General features: G+C 41.0%; 3 protein-coding genes across 3 annotated transcripts; 2 read left to right on the forward strand and 1 right to left on the reverse strand.

Moving 5' to 3' along the window:
• Positions 1-606: 606 nt before the first annotated feature.
• Positions 607-2,238, forward strand: LOC131443948 (leucine-rich repeat-containing protein 34-like). The gene has a single exon (XM_058614047.1). It carries the CDS (start codon positions 641-643, stop codon positions 1,853-1,855), a length of 1,215 nt encoding a protein of 404 aa, XP_058470030.1. The 5' UTR covers positions 607-640; the 3' UTR covers positions 1,856-2,238.
• A 2,315-nt stretch (positions 2,239-4,553) lies between these two features.
• Positions 4,554-11,195, forward strand: slc2a12 (solute carrier family 2 member 12). Its single transcript, XM_058613744.1, has 6 exons — positions 4,554-4,679; positions 5,558-5,677; positions 6,861-8,150; positions 8,555-8,677; positions 8,870-9,002; positions 9,123-11,195. The coding sequence occupies exons 2-6, from the start codon at positions 5,584-5,586 to the stop codon at positions 9,214-9,216; spliced, it is 1,734 nt and encodes a 577-aa protein (XP_058469727.1). The 5' UTR covers positions 4,554-4,679; positions 5,558-5,583; the 3' UTR covers positions 9,217-11,195.
• tbpl1 (TBP-like 1) lies at positions 9,918-15,403 on the reverse strand. Its single transcript, XM_058613745.1, has 8 exons — positions 15,246-15,403; positions 14,359-14,502; positions 13,622-13,869; positions 13,401-13,483; positions 12,885-12,948; positions 12,388-12,491; positions 11,850-11,944; positions 9,918-11,312 (listed from the first exon to the last, which is right to left on the reverse strand). The coding sequence occupies exons 3-8, from the start codon at positions 13,754-13,756 to the stop codon at positions 11,215-11,217; spliced, it is 579 nt and encodes a 192-aa protein (XP_058469728.1). The 5' UTR covers positions 13,757-13,869; positions 14,359-14,502; positions 15,246-15,403; the 3' UTR covers positions 9,918-11,214.
• Between the last annotated feature and the right edge of the window lie 3,498 nt (positions 15,404-18,901).

The raw sequence follows: 18,901 nt of genomic DNA on the forward strand, positions 1-18,901 counted from the left end.
ACCCTATCTCTCCAGTTTATTTGTCCCTTCTTTTTATTTGACCTTATTTTAATCTCAATTGTCCTTTCACTAAGAACATCCATGCCCCAGTATCCATGTTTCCCTCAACAATCATCTCTAATACCCATCCCTTTCACATCTATCTTTTCATAACATCATATTGTGTGCTTTTCAAAAAACACTGCAGCCACTGTTTGTTAACCTTTTCCAAAAGTGCACTGACTATTCCTTCTCTTAATTTACACATTATGTGAAAATAGAATTATTGGTCTGCAGTTTGTTGGTTTACTGCAATCTTTGCATTGGGGGTTTCATAAATGTGATTTGAATAGTTTCTTTCTAATTTACAGGGATTCATTTCATCTTCCATTTTTTACTTAACAACAATAGCAACTTCTGTAAACCTCTTTTACTTAGGTTGTTCAATCATCATTCAATCGGTCAAGATGGCATATTCCATCTTTCCCATGAGCTCTCCTAAATAGATTGGTTCTGGCAACACTTGGTGATATGATTAGCAAGTGATAAAAGGATAAAGATAAAAGCAACAGGTGACGTCACACACACGTCCCCTAATATGTCACAGGTCTATGTCGTAAGTTGACAAGGACATACTCATTAAGAATGAGGATTTAATGCAATGGAGTTTTACAAAGCTGTTTGTGCCAAATATAAGGTAAAAATCAATTCTCATGTTGTAGAAGTTTTACAGCGGACAACTGCGACCGAGAATGTCACATTAACAATAACAGGAAACCATCGACTGAGACCCGTTCAGAGACTCGACGACGATGACATTCGCATGCTCGTTCAGTGTCTGCAAATCAAACAGGGTTTGACGGGCCTTGATCTGAAGTTCAACAACATCACAGATGAAGGTGTCATATACCTTGCTGAACTCTTACAGAAGGAGAATTCATCTCTGAGCTGTCTGGACCTCATGTTTAATGACATCCTGACAGATGGAGCGAAAATCCTGTGCAGCAGTCTGCAGGGTAACCGCACCTTGCTCTCTTTAAGGCTCTCGGGTAATAAGATCGGGAACAAAGGAGGGATGCACCTGGCCAAGATGCTGCAGGAGAACGACACCCTGCAGGAGCTGGAGCTGGCTGACTGTGATCTGGGCATTCAGAGTATCATAGCGCTCATCATCTCTATGAAAAGCCACAAGGCCCTACGCCGTGTTGACCTCAGCCGACCTCTGCTCTTCAGCCACCTGGAGGAGTGGGCTGTGCACTGCACAGACATGCTGATGGTGAACTGCATCATTGTGGAGCTCCACCTGGCGAAGATGGGGATGACAGACACTGGGATGCAGAGGTTGGCCGAAGGCCTGAGGCTCAACCGCAGCCTGCGCTACCTGGATTTGCGCTGTAACCGCGTGACTCGTGACGGAATCCGCTATCTCGCTGAGGTGCTCAAGCAGAACCCGACACTTGAGATCATCGACCTGTCATCCAACCGGATAGAGGGTGAGGGCGCCAAGTATCTGAGTGAAGCAATCACCTGTCCCGGCTGCAGCGTGAAAGAGCTGTCTGTCACCAGGAACAACATCAAGGCAGAGGGTCTGCTCGCTTTGACTCAGGCGATGACGGCAAACAAAACTCTGACACACATCTACGTGTGGGGGAACCACAAGGACGAGCCTGTCTGCAAGGCCTTCAGAGATCTGCTGTCCAGCGGCCGCCTGCTGCCGCAGCATACAGACGTCAGTGCGTACGAGGTCGATGGTCACATCTATCTTGCTGAGGTCTTCAATGCTTTAAGGAGACATTACAGAACAGACAGTTCCGGTACAGACGACACCTACAACTCACTCCTAGGTGACCGACTAAAACCGACAGCATCCACCTGATCACCAGTCACACAAACTGATTCACTGCATCACGTACAAGTAATAGAAGAAGAAAAAGGAGAAGTTATGGACGATTTAAGGTCCAGGGTGTAAAATGATGACATCTAATAATAGCATCTTGACGATAGAGCGCAACAAACAGAGGACTCATCATTAGATGTGAGGCTTTTACACTGGTGAGAGGAGTTGCACTCTTCAGTCTCTTCATTAGAGTGCATGAATAGGAAACTTTCATTTATTCATCTATGAGCCTCATTAATAAATAAAGAAATAAAAAGTAAAAGTTCAATTCAATCCCTACAATACCAGATCCATTGGTTACCTGTATCATTTTGAGACACATCTACACCACGATGTCTCCCAGCATAGTAGCGCGCACACACAAAGTATGAAAGTATTACTATCAAACAGTTTAATACATGTGATATAAGACCATCTTCAAGCAATTCAAGTGTTTTTACAGAGAGACTATCAGAAAGCAGAAACTGCGGACACTGGATGTCAGTGTATTTACTCACTGACATCCAGTGTCCGCAGTTTCTGATTTAGTGCTACAGTTCAGGTCAGGTCAGTCACAGCTCCAGTGTTGAGTCAGTCTTCACAGCAAAATGTGTCAGAGCAGTGTGTCATTGGTTCCACCAGTTAATGTGGTAACAATGGCTTCTTCCATCTTGTTACATGGTGTATGAAGAGTTGTTTTGACACCATGGTCAGGGTCGTGTCACATGGCTCCTTTGAGCGTCCCATGACGGTTCAATGTCGAATGCTTCATCTTATACATTTCATGCATGTATAACAAGACGGACGCCTCAGTCTTGCCCTATCCCTACAACCTGTTGACCTATTTGTTGATTTCAAGTTATTCGTTTCAATTTTCAGAAGACTCTGGAACCTGTTCAGATTAGTTGTGTTAAATTTTGCATGAAATGTATGAGACAAACAAAGCTGCTTTATAACCCAATTGTGTGAGAGTTGAAAACATGTTCCAGAAAGTCTCCTTCTTTGTGGATTTAGAAACAGACATGGTGTAAACCTGACTGAAAAATGTTGCAGTGGAAATGATCAAACCAGCCTTAAAAATGACCATAAGGTTGAATCTAGGGATGAAACAAAGTGCTGTACATCAGGGATAGATAAAATATAAAAATGTGTGACCTAAGAACAAACAATAAAACAATAAAATACTGTAGAAGACAGAGGTAGACGAGCAGCCTCACACACCGGCGCCATCAGTCGGACACTGGTTCAAATCACTGGATCGGATATCTGACAGGTATCAAATCTGATACAATCCAAAAATCTCTTTGAAAATCTCTTTGAAATGACTCTGTGTGATGTATTGTTAACAGCTTCAGAAATGGTCTAAAATGACTGCATTGGAGTTTGTCGGACACAAAAAAGTGGTGTCGTCCCATCCCTAGTTGAATGAACAAACATATTATATGAGTGTGATTTGAACTTTGAATCCAACATGTTGTCCATGCATTTAAGACATGAGATTAAAAATAATGAGGAAGCAACCTTCCACAACCTTTCAAGATGTGCCGTATATCTGCTGACCTACAGCTCAGTCTCCACCCATAGTAACCTCTGCGTCATTACACAACACATGCGGCTGTGCACACTCACGCACCTTTGGCAAACTCAATCGAGCATCAAGTAGCAACTGCTGAAAACGGGACAACGTTTTCTATACTATAGATCATGCCAGAACAGGAAATAGATCTCCATAGCCAAGTACAAACTGTGCAGAATGTTGCAGACACATGAGGCTACATTCTGTCATAAGTGAAGCAGCAGGGGCAGGTGTGACAGCTCAGTCCTGCAGCTTTCCTAGAAACAGGCCATGGGAACTGAGCAAAACAGCAGGTGGCCTCTCCATTTGTTATCCCATGCAGAGGAAGTGACACAGCGTTATTGATCCAGGTGTGTTATAATGCTGGTTCACCCATAGCGATGGATACATCGGACACGCATATCTAATCACATGGCAGGAGCTTGAACATGTCGACCTGCTGAAGTTCAAACTGAGCATCATGACGAGGAAGAAATTTGATTAAAGTGACTTTTGGTCGGAAGGTTTGGTCCTGAGTATTTCACAAAAACTGCTGATCTATGGCAAATTTCATGCACCGCCACTTCTAGGATTTACAGAGAAGTGTTTGTAAAACTGAAAAAAATATTCACCGCTCTAAATGTTTGTTGACGTGCAGACGAATATCTCTGAACACACATTAACACGTCAAACTTTAAAGCAGACCTCACCTAACCTGGTGCCACTCCCATTTCCTGCTTGTTATTTGAGGAAAACAAACATAAACACAGTGAAATGTGAGTGATGGGTGACATGGAGGACAACAATAAGCACTTATTAATGAGTAATGATATCATAAACTCAATATTGGTCAAAGGGAATTATGATTACCATAAATGAAAACAATCCTCCTTATGTAGGAGCTATATCACATTTTACAAGAATATGTTTTATTCATTTATTAATTGATTGATTTCCCTCAGAACAAAGTCCAGTGGATTGGCAGAATTACACACAATCAGTGCAAAGGCTGTCAAACGCGTCTGGATCGATAATAATTCACTCCGGGTGTTATTGGTGTTGGTGCAGCTTAATTCCGCGTTTCCTATTGGTGGTTTTGGGGGTTGTGTGGGCGGAGTTAAAGCGTTGCTAAACCAAAACAAGCTGACTGCCTGGCCCTTCAGCGACATCAGCGAAGAGGAAGAGTTAAATCGGTCAGAGAGAGCGTGTGGAGCTGCAGAGAGCGAATGGACCGACAAACCCGGCTCTGAGCTGACAGCAGAAACTCAGGTAAGAACAGTGTCACAGCTCCCGGGGAAAAACCACGCTCTTCTTTCCTCAAACGTTCATTGAGCCACACTTTATTTGCACTTAAACCGTAAACAAGCCCATACTTGAAGACCGTGCTTCGGCCTTTACTTTTGTTTTTTTTAAGGGTGTGTGTGTGTGGTTTCTGGCCTCCACAAAACGACATTTTAACCTTTGAGCAGATACACCAAAGTGCATATAAACAACCCCATATTTACATTGTATTTTATTTATTTATTTATTTATTTATTTATTTATTCATTCATTCATTTATTTATTTATTTATTTATTTAATCTTAACAGTACGAGGTCAGCTTGTTGTCAAGAAATGCAACATTGAGGTTTGAAATCACATTTGTTGATACTAATGAATTGCAACATCAATCTCATTGGCGCCAAGTGTTGTGATGCAATCAAATCATGACATGACATGCCAGACCTAAACTGACCTCGTACTGTCTAACAGTAAATGACGCTACTGTAGGCGCCTGTTCAACACATACATAATTACATTCCTCAAAAGTCGTTTTCAGATTCACTTAATGTCTCAGGGTCACTAAACCAGCAAGCTGCAAGTGACCTTTGTGAGATTCACAGAGCTGGAATTTATGACACGACCAGGACCTGCCAGGACCTGCCAGTCTGGTCTAATGGAGCCCCATTAACCAGGTTTGGTTAATGGGGCTCCATTACTGTAGTGGCACATGCTGGAATGAACGTGTCACCACTATCATTTTACACCCGCCTTCATAATCTACTATGTTTTGGAATGTGCAATAGACACACACACCTTCAGAAACTGTCCAAGCACTTTTATCAGATGCATGTGGCATATTCTACACATTTAATTTTTTTTTTAGGTCTTTACTGTTCGTGGTGGTTGAAAATGGACCCCAACAGTGAGACCAAGACGATGACCTCTTACCTCCCAGCCAACCCCGGCAGTGAGACCCAGAATGTGGCCCCAACCAAAGGCCCAGGTACACATTTAAAAAAAAAAAGAAAAGAAAAAAGATAATAATATGTGTTGAATACAATGAACATTGCATGTGTGTCATTGTTTTGTTTGTGGCTCAAAGAGATTAGTTTGTGAAGGTACATTGGGTGGCTCATCGGATTTTCTCTGTCTAATTTAAAACACGATCAACCGGAAAATCAATATTTATTATCTCCACCAAAGGAGATCAGGTGTTTGCCTGCGTTTTGTGTGTGTGTCTGCTTGCGATCGGCGTAACTTGACATTTACTGAGGCCGTAGAAGAAAATGATAAGATTTCGGTGATCTGTATCACCGCTTGAGTGATTTGACACTGTGTGAAGGTTTGCGCTCCCTGAGTGCTTTCTCTTGATAAATACTAACCTTGTTTCCAAGAAGCAGCTTCACTGAGATAACTTAAGAAGGACGCCTCCCACAAAAGTGGAACTTGGACTGCATGCGTAAAGTGAGTTTGTAATGAGTTAAACTCCAGAAAACTCAGGAAGTATGAAGTGTATGAATTCCCTACACTTTGAAAGCACTACTGATTATTCCAAAATAATGTTCGTGTTTGTGTAGCTTCTTCACATCACCTGTTTCTTAATCTCGGGTTAGTAATGAAGCCAGTTGAGTTCACTGTTGAGTTCTGGTCACACTGACCTTAGTGGCACGTTTCCAAGTATGTGACACTGCCTCAATTGAACAATGCCGCAATACTAACCTCATGTAACCAGATGTCATGACTTGATATGACCCGAAGAGATGACTGCAACTAAAGCTTTTCTTGGACAAAAGAAAAATGAGTGTATTCAGTTTTTCCATCGTCATCAAGTTAAGTTTTAGTATAACATAAAACATTTCAGTCTGTGGCGTGTCAAGTAGAATCAATGTGTCAACCTTACGAAACAAACGTACACATTCATGACCTACGTGTACATGATTAACACAACCAGGATCTTGGACGGGGTCACTGTTGTTGTTTTTTCAGGTTTAATATGTATCTTAAATGTCCAGGATATAAATGCAGCTCATATATACCATATCAAGACAATTAAGCCTTGGACAGAACAAAGGTTGACACAGTTGATGTGAACCTGCTGACTTGTTCCCCGAGTCCTTTATGGTGGACGCTGAGCAGGCCTCTTGTGTTTTGACTTTGACTCCGTGAGTTTCTGTTTCCCTCTCCAGGCTGCAGCTGGCTGGTGGTGGTAGCAGCTTTAGCTGCCTCTCTGAGTGGCCTGATGCTGGGCTATGAAATGGGCCTAACTTCTGGGGTCCTGCTGCACCTGCGAGGACTCCTCTCCCTCTCCTGCCGGGAACAGGAACTGCTGGTCAGCTCCCACCTGCTCGGCGCTCTCCTCATCTGCCTGGCTGGAGGCCCCATTCTGGATCGCTACGGTCGCCGCTGCTCTTTGCTCCTGAGTGGCGCCTTGGTGGTTGTGGGAACTGTCGTGCTCGTTGCTGTGACTTCACTTGTCTCACTCACACTTGGCCGCGTGATAGTCGGCATGGGAACGGCACTGTCAGGGACAGCGGCGTGTCTGTACATTGCAGAGATCTCCCCAAGAGAGAGGAGGGGTCTTCTGGTGACGCTGTATGAGCTGATGTTAGTTGTGGGCGTTATGCTGGGATTCAGCTGCAGTTACGCCTTCGCTACTCTGCCCAATGGTTGGATGTACACATTTGGACTGGTGATCCCCCCAGCACTGCTGCAAATAGGTGCACTCCTATTCCTCCCGTGCAGTCCACGCTTCCTGGTTGCTCAGGGTAAACTGGAGCAGGCCAAAATAGTACTGGCCAAAATGAGGGGCGGTGTCACGGAGCATGTAGAGGCGGAGCTCACGAACATCCAGACGGGACTTAAAGAGGAATCAGAGCACAGTTTCTGGGAGTTGTTCAGTACCAAGTCCAACCTCCGTTCACGGCTGCTAATGGGTGTAGCTTTAGTTTTCCTCCAGCAGGCTACTGGTCAGCCTAACATCCTTTCCTACGCTTCACCGCTTCTCCGCAGCGTAGGCTTCAACAGCGACGCTGCAGCAACTCTGGCCTCTACAGGGTTTGGGGTGGTCAAAGTAGTTGGCACCATCCCCGCCGTGTTGCTGGTCGACCGCGTGGGACCTAAGAGCTTTTTGTGCGTCGGCGCCGTGGCAATGGGACTCTCGCTCGTTGTACTTGGCGCACTGACACTCCAAAGCCACACCCACCTCACCAGCCTGTGCAAAAGTCACACGACGCCAAACTACACCCATACTCTGTGGGATTTAAACAGAAACTCTACAGAGCCAGAAAACAGTGACATTTTTCCTCACCTCCCAGGTCAGTGGAGTAGTGAGGAGACAGAGAGGACTAGCAGGGAGGATGATGGGAGTCAGGAGTTGGGAGGAGGACGGACTCAAGAAGTGTCTTCCTCGCTGAAATGGGCATCATTGATCAGTCTGCTGGCGTATGTGGCGGCTTTCTCCATTAGCCTCGGGCCAAGTAAGCGCCCATTCATTAAAGTTTTTATATACCTCCATGCCACACCTATGAACACACAAAGATATTTAAAATAACAAACAACTCCCAGCCAGTTGTGAGCAAAAAGAGCATCTCATTTTCAAGATTCACTAAACATTGTTTATGAATTTGATTCTAATGGTTCAGTGCGGTTTAGTACAAAGTACAGCAGTGGCTGTCACACAATAACTAGGCTTAGGTTAAATATAGATTAAAATACATCTCTCGGATGAAGCACTCCTCACTTTAAATACAAACGTAAGACTGTAAATCCCCAGGCAGAACAAATTGTGCAAAGGTATTGGTTTTGTTTTTTTTAAATCTTATTCAAATACCATCACCACTCATGTCTTCGTCTGTGTCTCTGCTTCTCTTTTCTTTTCCAGTGGTGTATGTGGTCCTCAGCGAGATCTTTCCAATGGGAGTCAGAGGCAGGGCCGTGTCTGTGGTGTCGGCTGTAAACTGGGCCACCAACCTACTCATCTCCCTCACTTTCCTCACAATTACGGGTGTGTGTTCTTGCGCAAATGACGTGTTGAAGTAAACAAACAATCCAACCGGGGGGGGGGGGGGCAGTATTCAGGTAAAATCAGTCACAAAGTTTGCATAGCAGTGCCATAATTAATATGGAAACATTTAACAACATGTTCTATGCAAATGCATTTTAAGAGAACTATTTTTTTTTGTTCTTGTTTACCTAGAAAAAATTGGTGTTCCTAACATGATGTTCCTCTACGCTGCCATGAGCTTTGTGCTCCTGGTGTTTGTTATCCTCTGTGTTCCTGAAACCAAAGGTCGAACCCTGGAGGAGATATCAAAGGAACTTGCTAAGAAGTAAGCATGCGCCTTCACATAACATCTGTGTTATCACTGTTACCTAGCAAAGTTGATTGTGAAACTGACTTCATTTTTCTTTATCTCCGGTCTCTCCTACCCCCTGCTTTACTTTACCAGGAAGCATTTTCAGAGGAGTCTTTGTGGGCAGGTTCAGCCTCAGGAGAGTCTGATCCATAGCAGCGCAGCTCCGGAGATACACGTGAAAAACTGAGACCTCCACCCCTCCACAGCTGTGCACCTTGACCGAGCATCTAGAAGAATACTATTATACTAGTCTTTTATGTGGAGTCACATCTTTACATGTCGGCTGCTCCAACTGTAGATCCTTATAGCTTCAGAGGTGAAGGGAGAAACATACAACATACACTACAGTAATTACATAATGAAGAGGTATTTACTCCAATTAGGACAGCTCAGGGTATTTGTTTTTTGTTTTGTTTTTTTTAAATCAAGAGAAGACACTCCATATGTCATATGTAGCATAAACACACGGCATTTTATCACAGCATTTTAGTCGAGGCAGTTTTAAATGGCACATTTCCTGCGGTGAGGCAATCCAAAGTGCTTTACACAAAATAATTAAGTTTTTAAACTGTTTGAGTTGGAATTAAAACAGTAAATATAAATCCATAGAGGACACTGCAGGATAATCACAGATGAGCACAACCACCTCCACTCTAAATACTAAAAAAAACAACATTAAATCATGGTGAAGTAAATATTAAGTTGAATGTTTTTCTGCAAGAATTACCTTTTTACAATGTAATTTACTTTTTTTTTAATGTTGTGCCTTGAATGTAGGAGTTATTTATAAACGTCGGCCACCTTGAAAATCTTTAAAACCACTGTGTTATTTTGTTAAAGCTGTTAAATGTAACCTGCTATATGGACAAAAGGAAAAGTACAAAGCAACCTGTTTTATCACTAATCTTTATTAATTTATACAAAGTACAAAAAAGTGGCACACATCCATATTTTACACTAGTTCAAAAAGTCTCCATCCCACATACTTCAGACATATTTTCATATACATACATAGGTTACCTCTATGGATAATCAGCACAAGGGTAAGCAGCCGTGTTATGACAAGGATTGCAGTTTCCACCATGTAAGAGAAGAGATCTTGGTTAAGCTCAGCATCATACTCGGACAGGATTTCACTGAACACTTATAGTAGTTAAATGTTGCTTTTAAATACCAACAAAGACAAGCGGATGCCTCAGGAATGCACACGTTGCAAACACCTTTCCTACCCTGAATTTTGAGTGTCTCATTTGGACGGAGAAAGTCTACACAGTGTTGTAAAAGCATTTTATACCTCCAAATATTAGAAAACAATTTCTTTTTTTGTTCTTTCTCAGTGCCACTGCTGCCATTAGTCACCAGGAACTCCCAAGTAATGCTGGCTCAGCAACTCTCCACCTTTTTAAAATAAAATATTCTAAAAGCTTTCCCGACAACAAATAGGACACCAATCTTACTCTGTACATTAAAACCAGCTTCATATTTGAAAGCTTACTGTGGGATGAAAACTATTGGGAAATGATAAGAAATTAAGTGACATAACTACACCCTGATGCCACAGTTGTGAAACAGAAACAAATGTACACGGAGTGTGTGCAAAATAATTCAAATCAAAGATGAATGCACATTGTGAGCAGATATGTGGATATATCCTGATAAAGACAGTCCAGATTCAGATTCACGCAAATGTCGGTAATACAGGAAATATCCTGCATTTGTGTTAACGCCTCTACAACTAAGCTATGGACGGAAACTCTTCTTGAAACAGTGGCATATTGGATGACTTGTTGTTTCCATGGTTAAAAGCGACACTAAGCAGTGTAAACATACCGATACGGTCACCGCTGTTAAGCATGAGAATGGCTCAGTTGTAAGAGCTGGTCTTTCTTTGTCCATGCAAAACTGACCATGAGCAGATAAAGAGCAAGAGCAAAATGCTTCCACCTCCCATCTAAATGTTGTTTAGAGAAGCAGTTTTTGCATTAAGACATTTGCATGTTCACACTGTTAAAAAAAAAAAAAAAGATCACAAGAGCCACACAGTCCACAACAACACTGGTGGGTTTTTGTTTTTTTAAGATGGTGAGTTGATGAGTCTTTAAAGATCTGACTGTGTTAGATTAACTGTAGTGAGAAAATCAAGGAAATAAATACACAGATAAGGTGCTTCGTCACTCTTGACTCCTTAATTCACCTTTCGTTTTTCCCTCAGGGGTTTCCGACACTCGAAGAGTAGTGGATAGACTTGCTCCACAGCTGTGGCCACATTCTGCACATTTGGTCCTATAAACAGTGGGGGGGGGGGGTTGTATAAGAGTAAGCGGCGAGTACAAATAAAATTAAAACTAAAATGACAAGAACTTCCACACACAGGTAGGGCTGAACAATTAACTGATATTTTATCAAAATCGCAATAGGGCCTGAGGCGCAATATTTCCTAAAGGCAAAATGTGTGAAAATCCACCTGGCCTATACACATTATATTGTCACAAATCTGCACGAATATATAGTAATCATTTTAAATATGTTATTCAAATGAAAATGAGAATAACTGTCAAAAAAGTACTATTCCCTCTCGTATCACGAATCATATTCCAATCGCAATTGTAGTCAAAATGATCGCAATTAGATATTTATTCAAAATCGCTCAGAGGGAATATTACACTTCACAACTTTGAAACATTCCTTAAGGAATTTACTGGTAAATCTGATTATAAAAGTGCCTTGTAACAATTTGGCCTAAATCTGTTAAGCTACTCTGTCTGTGTGTGTGTGTGTGTGTGTGTGTGTGTGTGTGTGTGTGTGTGTGTGTGTATATACCTGTAACTGTGAGACTCCCAGTGGAGAATACTTGTATTGTTGCTTTTAAATGTTTGATCCTGTATGTGGCAGCAGGATGAAGCTCTGGTTCATAACTACCACACCACACGCACAGAGAGGGGGGGGAGGGAGGGAGGGAGAGAGAGAGAGAGAGAGAGGTGTAAATACAGTTGAGACTAAATCACAAGAACAAATAAACCACCATAGTTTTGAGGCTAGTTACATGGCTCAAGGAAAAACATGTAAATTGTGCATTTAAATATTTAAATAAAACATTTACTGCAGGAGGTTCTATTAAATTTGTCATGACTTGATATCCAGTGCATTGGAACGCTAATGCGTGCTCTCACCACTAGAGGTCATCCTACACAAGCAAATATGGATGACAAGTAAGATAACACATAAGACATGTATTAAGGAAAACTAAATCATAATAATAAACAAGCTAATCGTGACAGCGAATGTTTCCCTTATTTAATCACAACTACTACTAATGAACTAAAGTATGGAGCAGAATAATTATTATGATAGGTATTACCTGGCAATGGGTCGGTTGTTCTTGGTGAAGTCTACAAGATGGATGGAGAAGGGCATGGAGCACACTGCCAGCACATTCACAACTTTGAAGGCCGAAAACCTCACCTGAATAGACGCAGACACTCTTTAACACCTTACATTAAAATGAAGCTCTTATGTTTTATTCTTAGTCTTCAAACCTTAATGTTGACTATTTAAGGTATATAAGGTTAGCCTAATACTTAAGCGTGTTAGAGTTGGGCTGCTCTTGTAAAAATGTACTTTGATTGTATAAAATGATTACATTTTCTGAATTAAATCAATATTTATGATATTTAGTTTTCCCTTGTCTCTGAAATATGTCAGTGTGTGAAAGACAGTGCCAGTTAAACTTTTAATGTCCCTACAAGACTTCACAATGGACCAGAAATGTGTAGATCTAGTTAAATAGCATTGTTGTTGTTGTTGTTGTTGTTTTTCCCTAAAGCTGATAACCACCAGCTGTGTCGTCATTCTTACCTTGAAGCCAAGTTTCTGCAGACAGCGTGCTAACCTACGAGCACCCACTTTCGCATCGTCCTCACTGAAGAAAAAAAAGAGCAGAAATGTGGAGCATCACATTATTGATGGTTCAGGATGGACAGAATAAGACAACAATGAAGCCAATTTTCATGTTGGGGGGCTAATGAGTGTAGATCAGCATGCAAGAAATATGAAACACACAAACAATAGGTGGCAGCCTTTACAGTAGATGTGGGTGCAAGACTCTAACAACCAAAGCCATCACTGTGCCAATATGTAGTGGCTGATTTTAGTTGATGTTCAGTAAATATTAGCAAAGTAATGTCAGCATTGTATCTGTATAAGTACGGCAAATGATAATATGTCCCTGCATTATTTTCTTAATCAAGTAAGTCGTAATTACAACACCAACAATAAAGAGGCAAGACAGCAGTCCAAAGCTTCTGTTCAAAGCAGACATTTTATCTCAAGCCAGAGAAATAAAGCAGAGCTTTTTGTGTTGCTTGCGTCTACCTCGTTGCTCCAGTGCAGATGATTTTCCCTGAGGACCAAATTGATGCCGTTATCTTGGGTTTCCGAAGCTTCATCAGGACTTTCTGAAACAAAAGGAGTGATCTGATTTACACATAGTCCATTTTCAGTTGACAAGACAGGCACAAACCTTTGACAATAGAGTCAGTCAGTAAATACTTTACATACACTTTTCTCTCTATTCCATCATTTAATTTCCTTACCCCGACTTCCGGCTTATAGATGACATTGGTTCCTTCTAATGCAATGGTACGGAGGTTGAGGTGACACCTAGTCCTGAAGGTCGCCACCACATTGGTGATGATGATATCAAGTGCATCATCATTGCTGGAATCCATCAGGAAGTGTGTGGTGCAGCGAGCGTACCACAGGGTTTTCTCCTCACACGTTCATCAACAATAATACCAACACCACCATTTCATGGATGGTCAGGCAGGAAGAACAAGATTTGCTGGAAGAAGTAGTTGTTGTTATGCATTACAAACTGTAAACTTAACATATTTGTAAGACACACATACTGAGTGTACAAAAGAAATGCAGTGTATTCACACGTCATATACCCCCCTTTCATATTATATTAAACTATTTCTTTGTTTCCTATTATTTTTTCTTTCTGCCCATAAGAGATTAAAAGGACAGTGTTTATAATATGGAGATGAATGGATCCAAAATGAATGGTTCCAGCAAGTGGCTTGAAAAATGTAATTGTTCATTTTCGTTACAAAAAAAGCAATGATAAAAATAAACGTTTTTTTAAATCAGTTTTTACATAGTAAACGAAAAAGAAATCAATAACATACTAGGGATAGATAGATAGATAGATAGATAGATAGATAGATAGATAGATAGATAGATAGATAGATAGATAGATAGATCGATCGATGAAGGGGGAAGGCGATCACAAAGGGGGAAGGTTTTTTCTATGAACTAAAAAACCAACCTGTAAATAGTAGTCTTGATAAACACTGACACCCAAATAGAAAGACGTTGTTTGGTCCTTTCATGTGTCACATAAAGCATTTGCACACACAGTGCAATTAACTAACTGGTTGAAGCATGCTGCTCGTGGTAACTCGTGGTACACCTGCAAAATAAAAAAAGAAACACAAGAATGCTAGGATTAATAGGAGAAATTATTATAATTATATTCCATTAAAATATTTCAGGTAACAGTCATTGATTATTTCTTATAGTTTATATTTATTATTCTGTCCATAGATTTTCATTTGCGCACCGTCAGCTACTCTATTGATGTTTTGGGGCAGTTGGTATCAAATGTATGATTAATGTCTTCTGTAATTTTCTTTTCACGTTCTTCAGCTAGCATGTATCATTTGCACACTAACAGACAATATTCGGAAAAAATAAATGTTATTGGTGGCATGAAACAGTTTTATGCATTGCGTAATAAACAAGTGAAAGCGTGCTTTAATCTATAATGTTGTGTTTTTGGCGTCACAGCTGAGTTGTTGCAACGCTATTATGTTTGGGAGGAATAATACAGGCTAATCTCTTCAGCTCCTCAAAACGACTCATCACAAACTATTTCAACATAAATGAACGAAGTTGTGTTTTTCTGTGACTAAAATATCTACATAAACCAACTACAACAACGATACATCACTTATGAGCAGCCAATGTGAATACGAACGCAGACTCCGGTGGTTAGCAACAAAGAAAAGTGCACCCGCACTAATGAATGAAAAGTTGTTGGCAACGCTAGCTTAGCGGGCTAGCAGTCAAATGGCTACACGGACGCGGTAGTTGCACTGTTGGCCGTTGTTTTCTCGATTCAGTTAAACGTGTTTGCTATACAGGTTCACCTACCTTTTTACGTTGTGACTGCCAACACATAAACGACCCAGTTAACGGTAAAACGAGCAGGCAAACCCCTTCATCCACATACAGTTGACTAGCGGGTACACCACTTCCGTTTGCAGCTCCCAAAACAAACCGAGCTTTGATCTTGTTCTTTGAGGTTTTAAGGCGGTTTGGTGCATTACCGCCACCACCTGGTACGGAGTATGGATCAAAATGTTTGTTTAGAGTTCTGCTGCTACTATTTACTTAGTAAAAAAATAATTAACTAATACAAATAATAAAAAGAACATACATCCCAATCAACCATGTATCCCAAAATGTATTTTAGATCAAACTTTATTTTGTTTATCTTTCCCTTTGATATTATTATTTTTTTATCGTTCCCTTTGATATGTTTTGACATTGAATTAAAACATGCTGGACTGTTTCCTCCTGCCCATATTAGTCACATGTGCATTGCTGCCTCCCATTGTTCAGTAGCCATTACCTCTATCTAGATTTTTACCATTTTATTATTATTTTACTATTTTACTTTTACGTTTTTTGTATTGCTTTTATGTTTTGTTCCTTGTTTGTATGCTTTTTATTTTGTAAAACACTTTGTTCAACCCTGATTGTTTATAAATATGCTCTAGAAATACAGTTGTCTTGACTTGATGTAGTGATACAGGTAAGAGACATGGCTAAATGCTTCTCCAGGTATAAGGTTGATATGTTGCATCACCTTGTGGAAAATTGTGTTGATTTTGAGAAAATGATTAATGATTTTTTTGACATTATATCAGGTAAGAAAAACATCCTCCATGTCATGCAAAAGTGCAACTAACTTAATGTTATTACTTAAGTTCTTATGGATACACTTTGAGACAATATAAATCCAGCAAGGGTTAAGTTGTTCATCGACTGTGTGTGTTTCCACAAATTTGTCTTTGCAGTCGTCTTTGTCTGCCAATGTTACACTTAACAGGCTTATATTAACATCATTTCTAGACAACAACGTGTAACATTTTTTCATTGTTTATGCTGCATTGACTTTTAAGCTGCGTGGATTAGTAACGTCTCCAAAGAAAATGTGCACATCTGGTCAGTAAATGCTCCTCGGGGGAAATCTGGACTGGCTACAAAAGAGGAGAAGGAGTAAAGTTTGTAGGTGGCTTAGAATGTTTGTGTTATCAATGAGAGAATTTGCAGCCGTTCGCGATGTGTCTCATGAATGAATTTAATGAATGAAAGCTGTCCCGATGTGTGTGTAAACTGTCACATTTTGAACTGAAGGGAGACTGACCGTGTCTTCTTGAGCATTTCATGTTTGTTTGTCATGCTTTTGGGATGATCTAACTTGTTCTACTTTCGGTGGTTTTTGCACAACACCGCGTGGAAATGATAAGAGTGACATGCAATCTTTATGAGATAAACTTGCTTAAACTAAACAGAACTTTGAATGTGTGTGTGTGTGTGTGTGAATCTGTGTGCACAAACATCCACTTTAACATCAGTGAATTATTTCTTGCTTATAAAAATTTGCGCATTGTGTGCTGTAAACCAACTTTTCTGCTGGGACAACTACAAATACATCTCATGCCTGGCCCGTGCCCAAGCAAAACAGAAAAATAACTTCTTTATGATTCAGCCCTGTTGTTATTGTTCTTCCTCCCTGGTTACCAAATTGTCTCTTTCCTCCTCTCTTTTAATCCTCCTGGGCTTCTCCCGGGTGAAATATAGCCTTGTAATTCACATCCATCCTGCACAAGAGCCTTGTTCAGATGTCCCAACATGTTTACTATAAAGGTTCAGATTTAGAGCAGGTTAGAAAAGTCAGACCACGGGCATTGATGGTGTGCGTGTTGTGAGAAGGCTGATGCAGCGCGCAGAAGTATGTTTACAGTTTGTTGGGCTGCTCATCACTGGGGAAGTTGCTTCCCGGGGGAACAATGCTCTTAATTGAATTAGGTCATAAGATGAGGCATGTAAACACACAGATGTGAGCACTTGTGGCATAATAGATGCAGATATGTCTAAGAATAAATAGAAAGTCCATCACTGTAACTGTGTGTCAAAGATAGAGTGACTTTTTTTCATGCTTCTGGGAATATTTGTGTCTGTGTGCTTGCTTGTGTGTGTGCATATCTGTGTAGACATAGCTTGTATTTGAATTGTGGGTGATTGGCTAACTTTAATATTCCATGTTTTGTATTTATACTGGACACATGACACAGAAATGATTAATAAAGTGAGATGTTTTGCTAGTGGTGGAACAATATTACCTAATCAAGCAAAAGTGAGGCCACACATCCATACATTCTAACTAATGTTTTCCTCTAAATGTCTGGTTTATCTGGTATTCTTTTGGCAAAAGCACTCTTCAACATTCCTCAAAAAAGTATCTTTCTGCCCTCGTCTTTCACCACTGTTTCCAAAAACACTGACCATGTCTTTTTAAAATCTGGAGACGTCCGCGTCAGCAGATGCATCTTTTAGCAGAGCCGTGCTGCTGAGGTGACCTCACTGTTGCCTGTAAACTGGGTGTGTTTGTCAGGACCCCAGTGTTCTGTTTATGTTGGGCGTCCATCACAGGCTTATTTCAAAAGGACTCGGAGAGCAAAGTTAAAGCTTTTGAGAGTCTTTGCGGCAGTGTTGTAAAACTGAGGTCAACTCTGTTTGCGAGCTTTTGTGGGAACTCCTCAGCAGCAGTGAGGAAAAATTGGAGGTCAGGTGGGACTCAGTGACCACGGTGGTAATAACAAAGTAAAAGCTGTGGGGGGGGTGACACGTATTAAGATAAAGGATGAACTTGAGTGCATTGCTTTTCTCCGCTTTGGCATTGTATAGGTCAGGCGTGTGCATTATTTTCTATATGCATATCCATGTGCTGGATGCATGCAGTTATCTTCAAGTGTTTCTGGATGAGACGTAGACGGATAGTGTGTGAGTTTGCCGTGCAGAGGGAATCCAGTGCTCTGGTAGTGCTGCTCTGGGGTCTCCCAGTGTAAACAGAGACGTGGGAACGGCCGAGCCTGTTTATATCAGCTCCATTCTTACTGGGACCAGTCAGCCAGGCTTCAGGGGCATGGCTACGTACCACACTGCCTACATGTGCGTACACACTCACCCAAATTTATAGATACCAGATTTATAGATACAGGGGTAAAGACACACTTTAAATCTCTACGGTGTGTGTTCAGCAAGTTTTATGTGATGCAAACTGAAAACGGATAAATCAGAACTGTCCAAAGTCTAATAATATTATCTTTTATGTTGTTTAAATGAGTCACAGTCACAGTCATGATATCAGACGTCTTTCTCTCTGTAGCAGCTCATCAGGGGTCTCTGAGAGGTTAGATCTTCTCTCTTTCCATGCAGTCGTGGCTCTCGATGTGAGACAATCACTCCAACACTCATCTTCACTGAACTAATATTAACACACCTGCACAAATGTCACAGAGTTCTCTGCCTATGAGCCATGTTTAGACTATAGTTCTGGAAATGAAGATGTTTCCATTAGCATTATCCGGTGCAGCTTGAGTCAGCAGAGGAATCCCCTGCTATTGAACATGGGCCTAATTAGGAGTGATTATGATTTATTTCTTTTTTATTCTGATGTTTTGTGTTTTATTTTGATTTTGTATTAAAACACACCCAAGCCATGCAAAATTAACACTTGG

This window comes from Solea solea, chromosome 17 (genome assembly GCF_958295425.1).
Source record: "Solea solea chromosome 17, fSolSol10.1, whole genome shotgun sequence".
NCBI lineage: Eukaryota > Metazoa > Chordata > Actinopteri > Pleuronectiformes > Soleidae > Solea > Solea solea.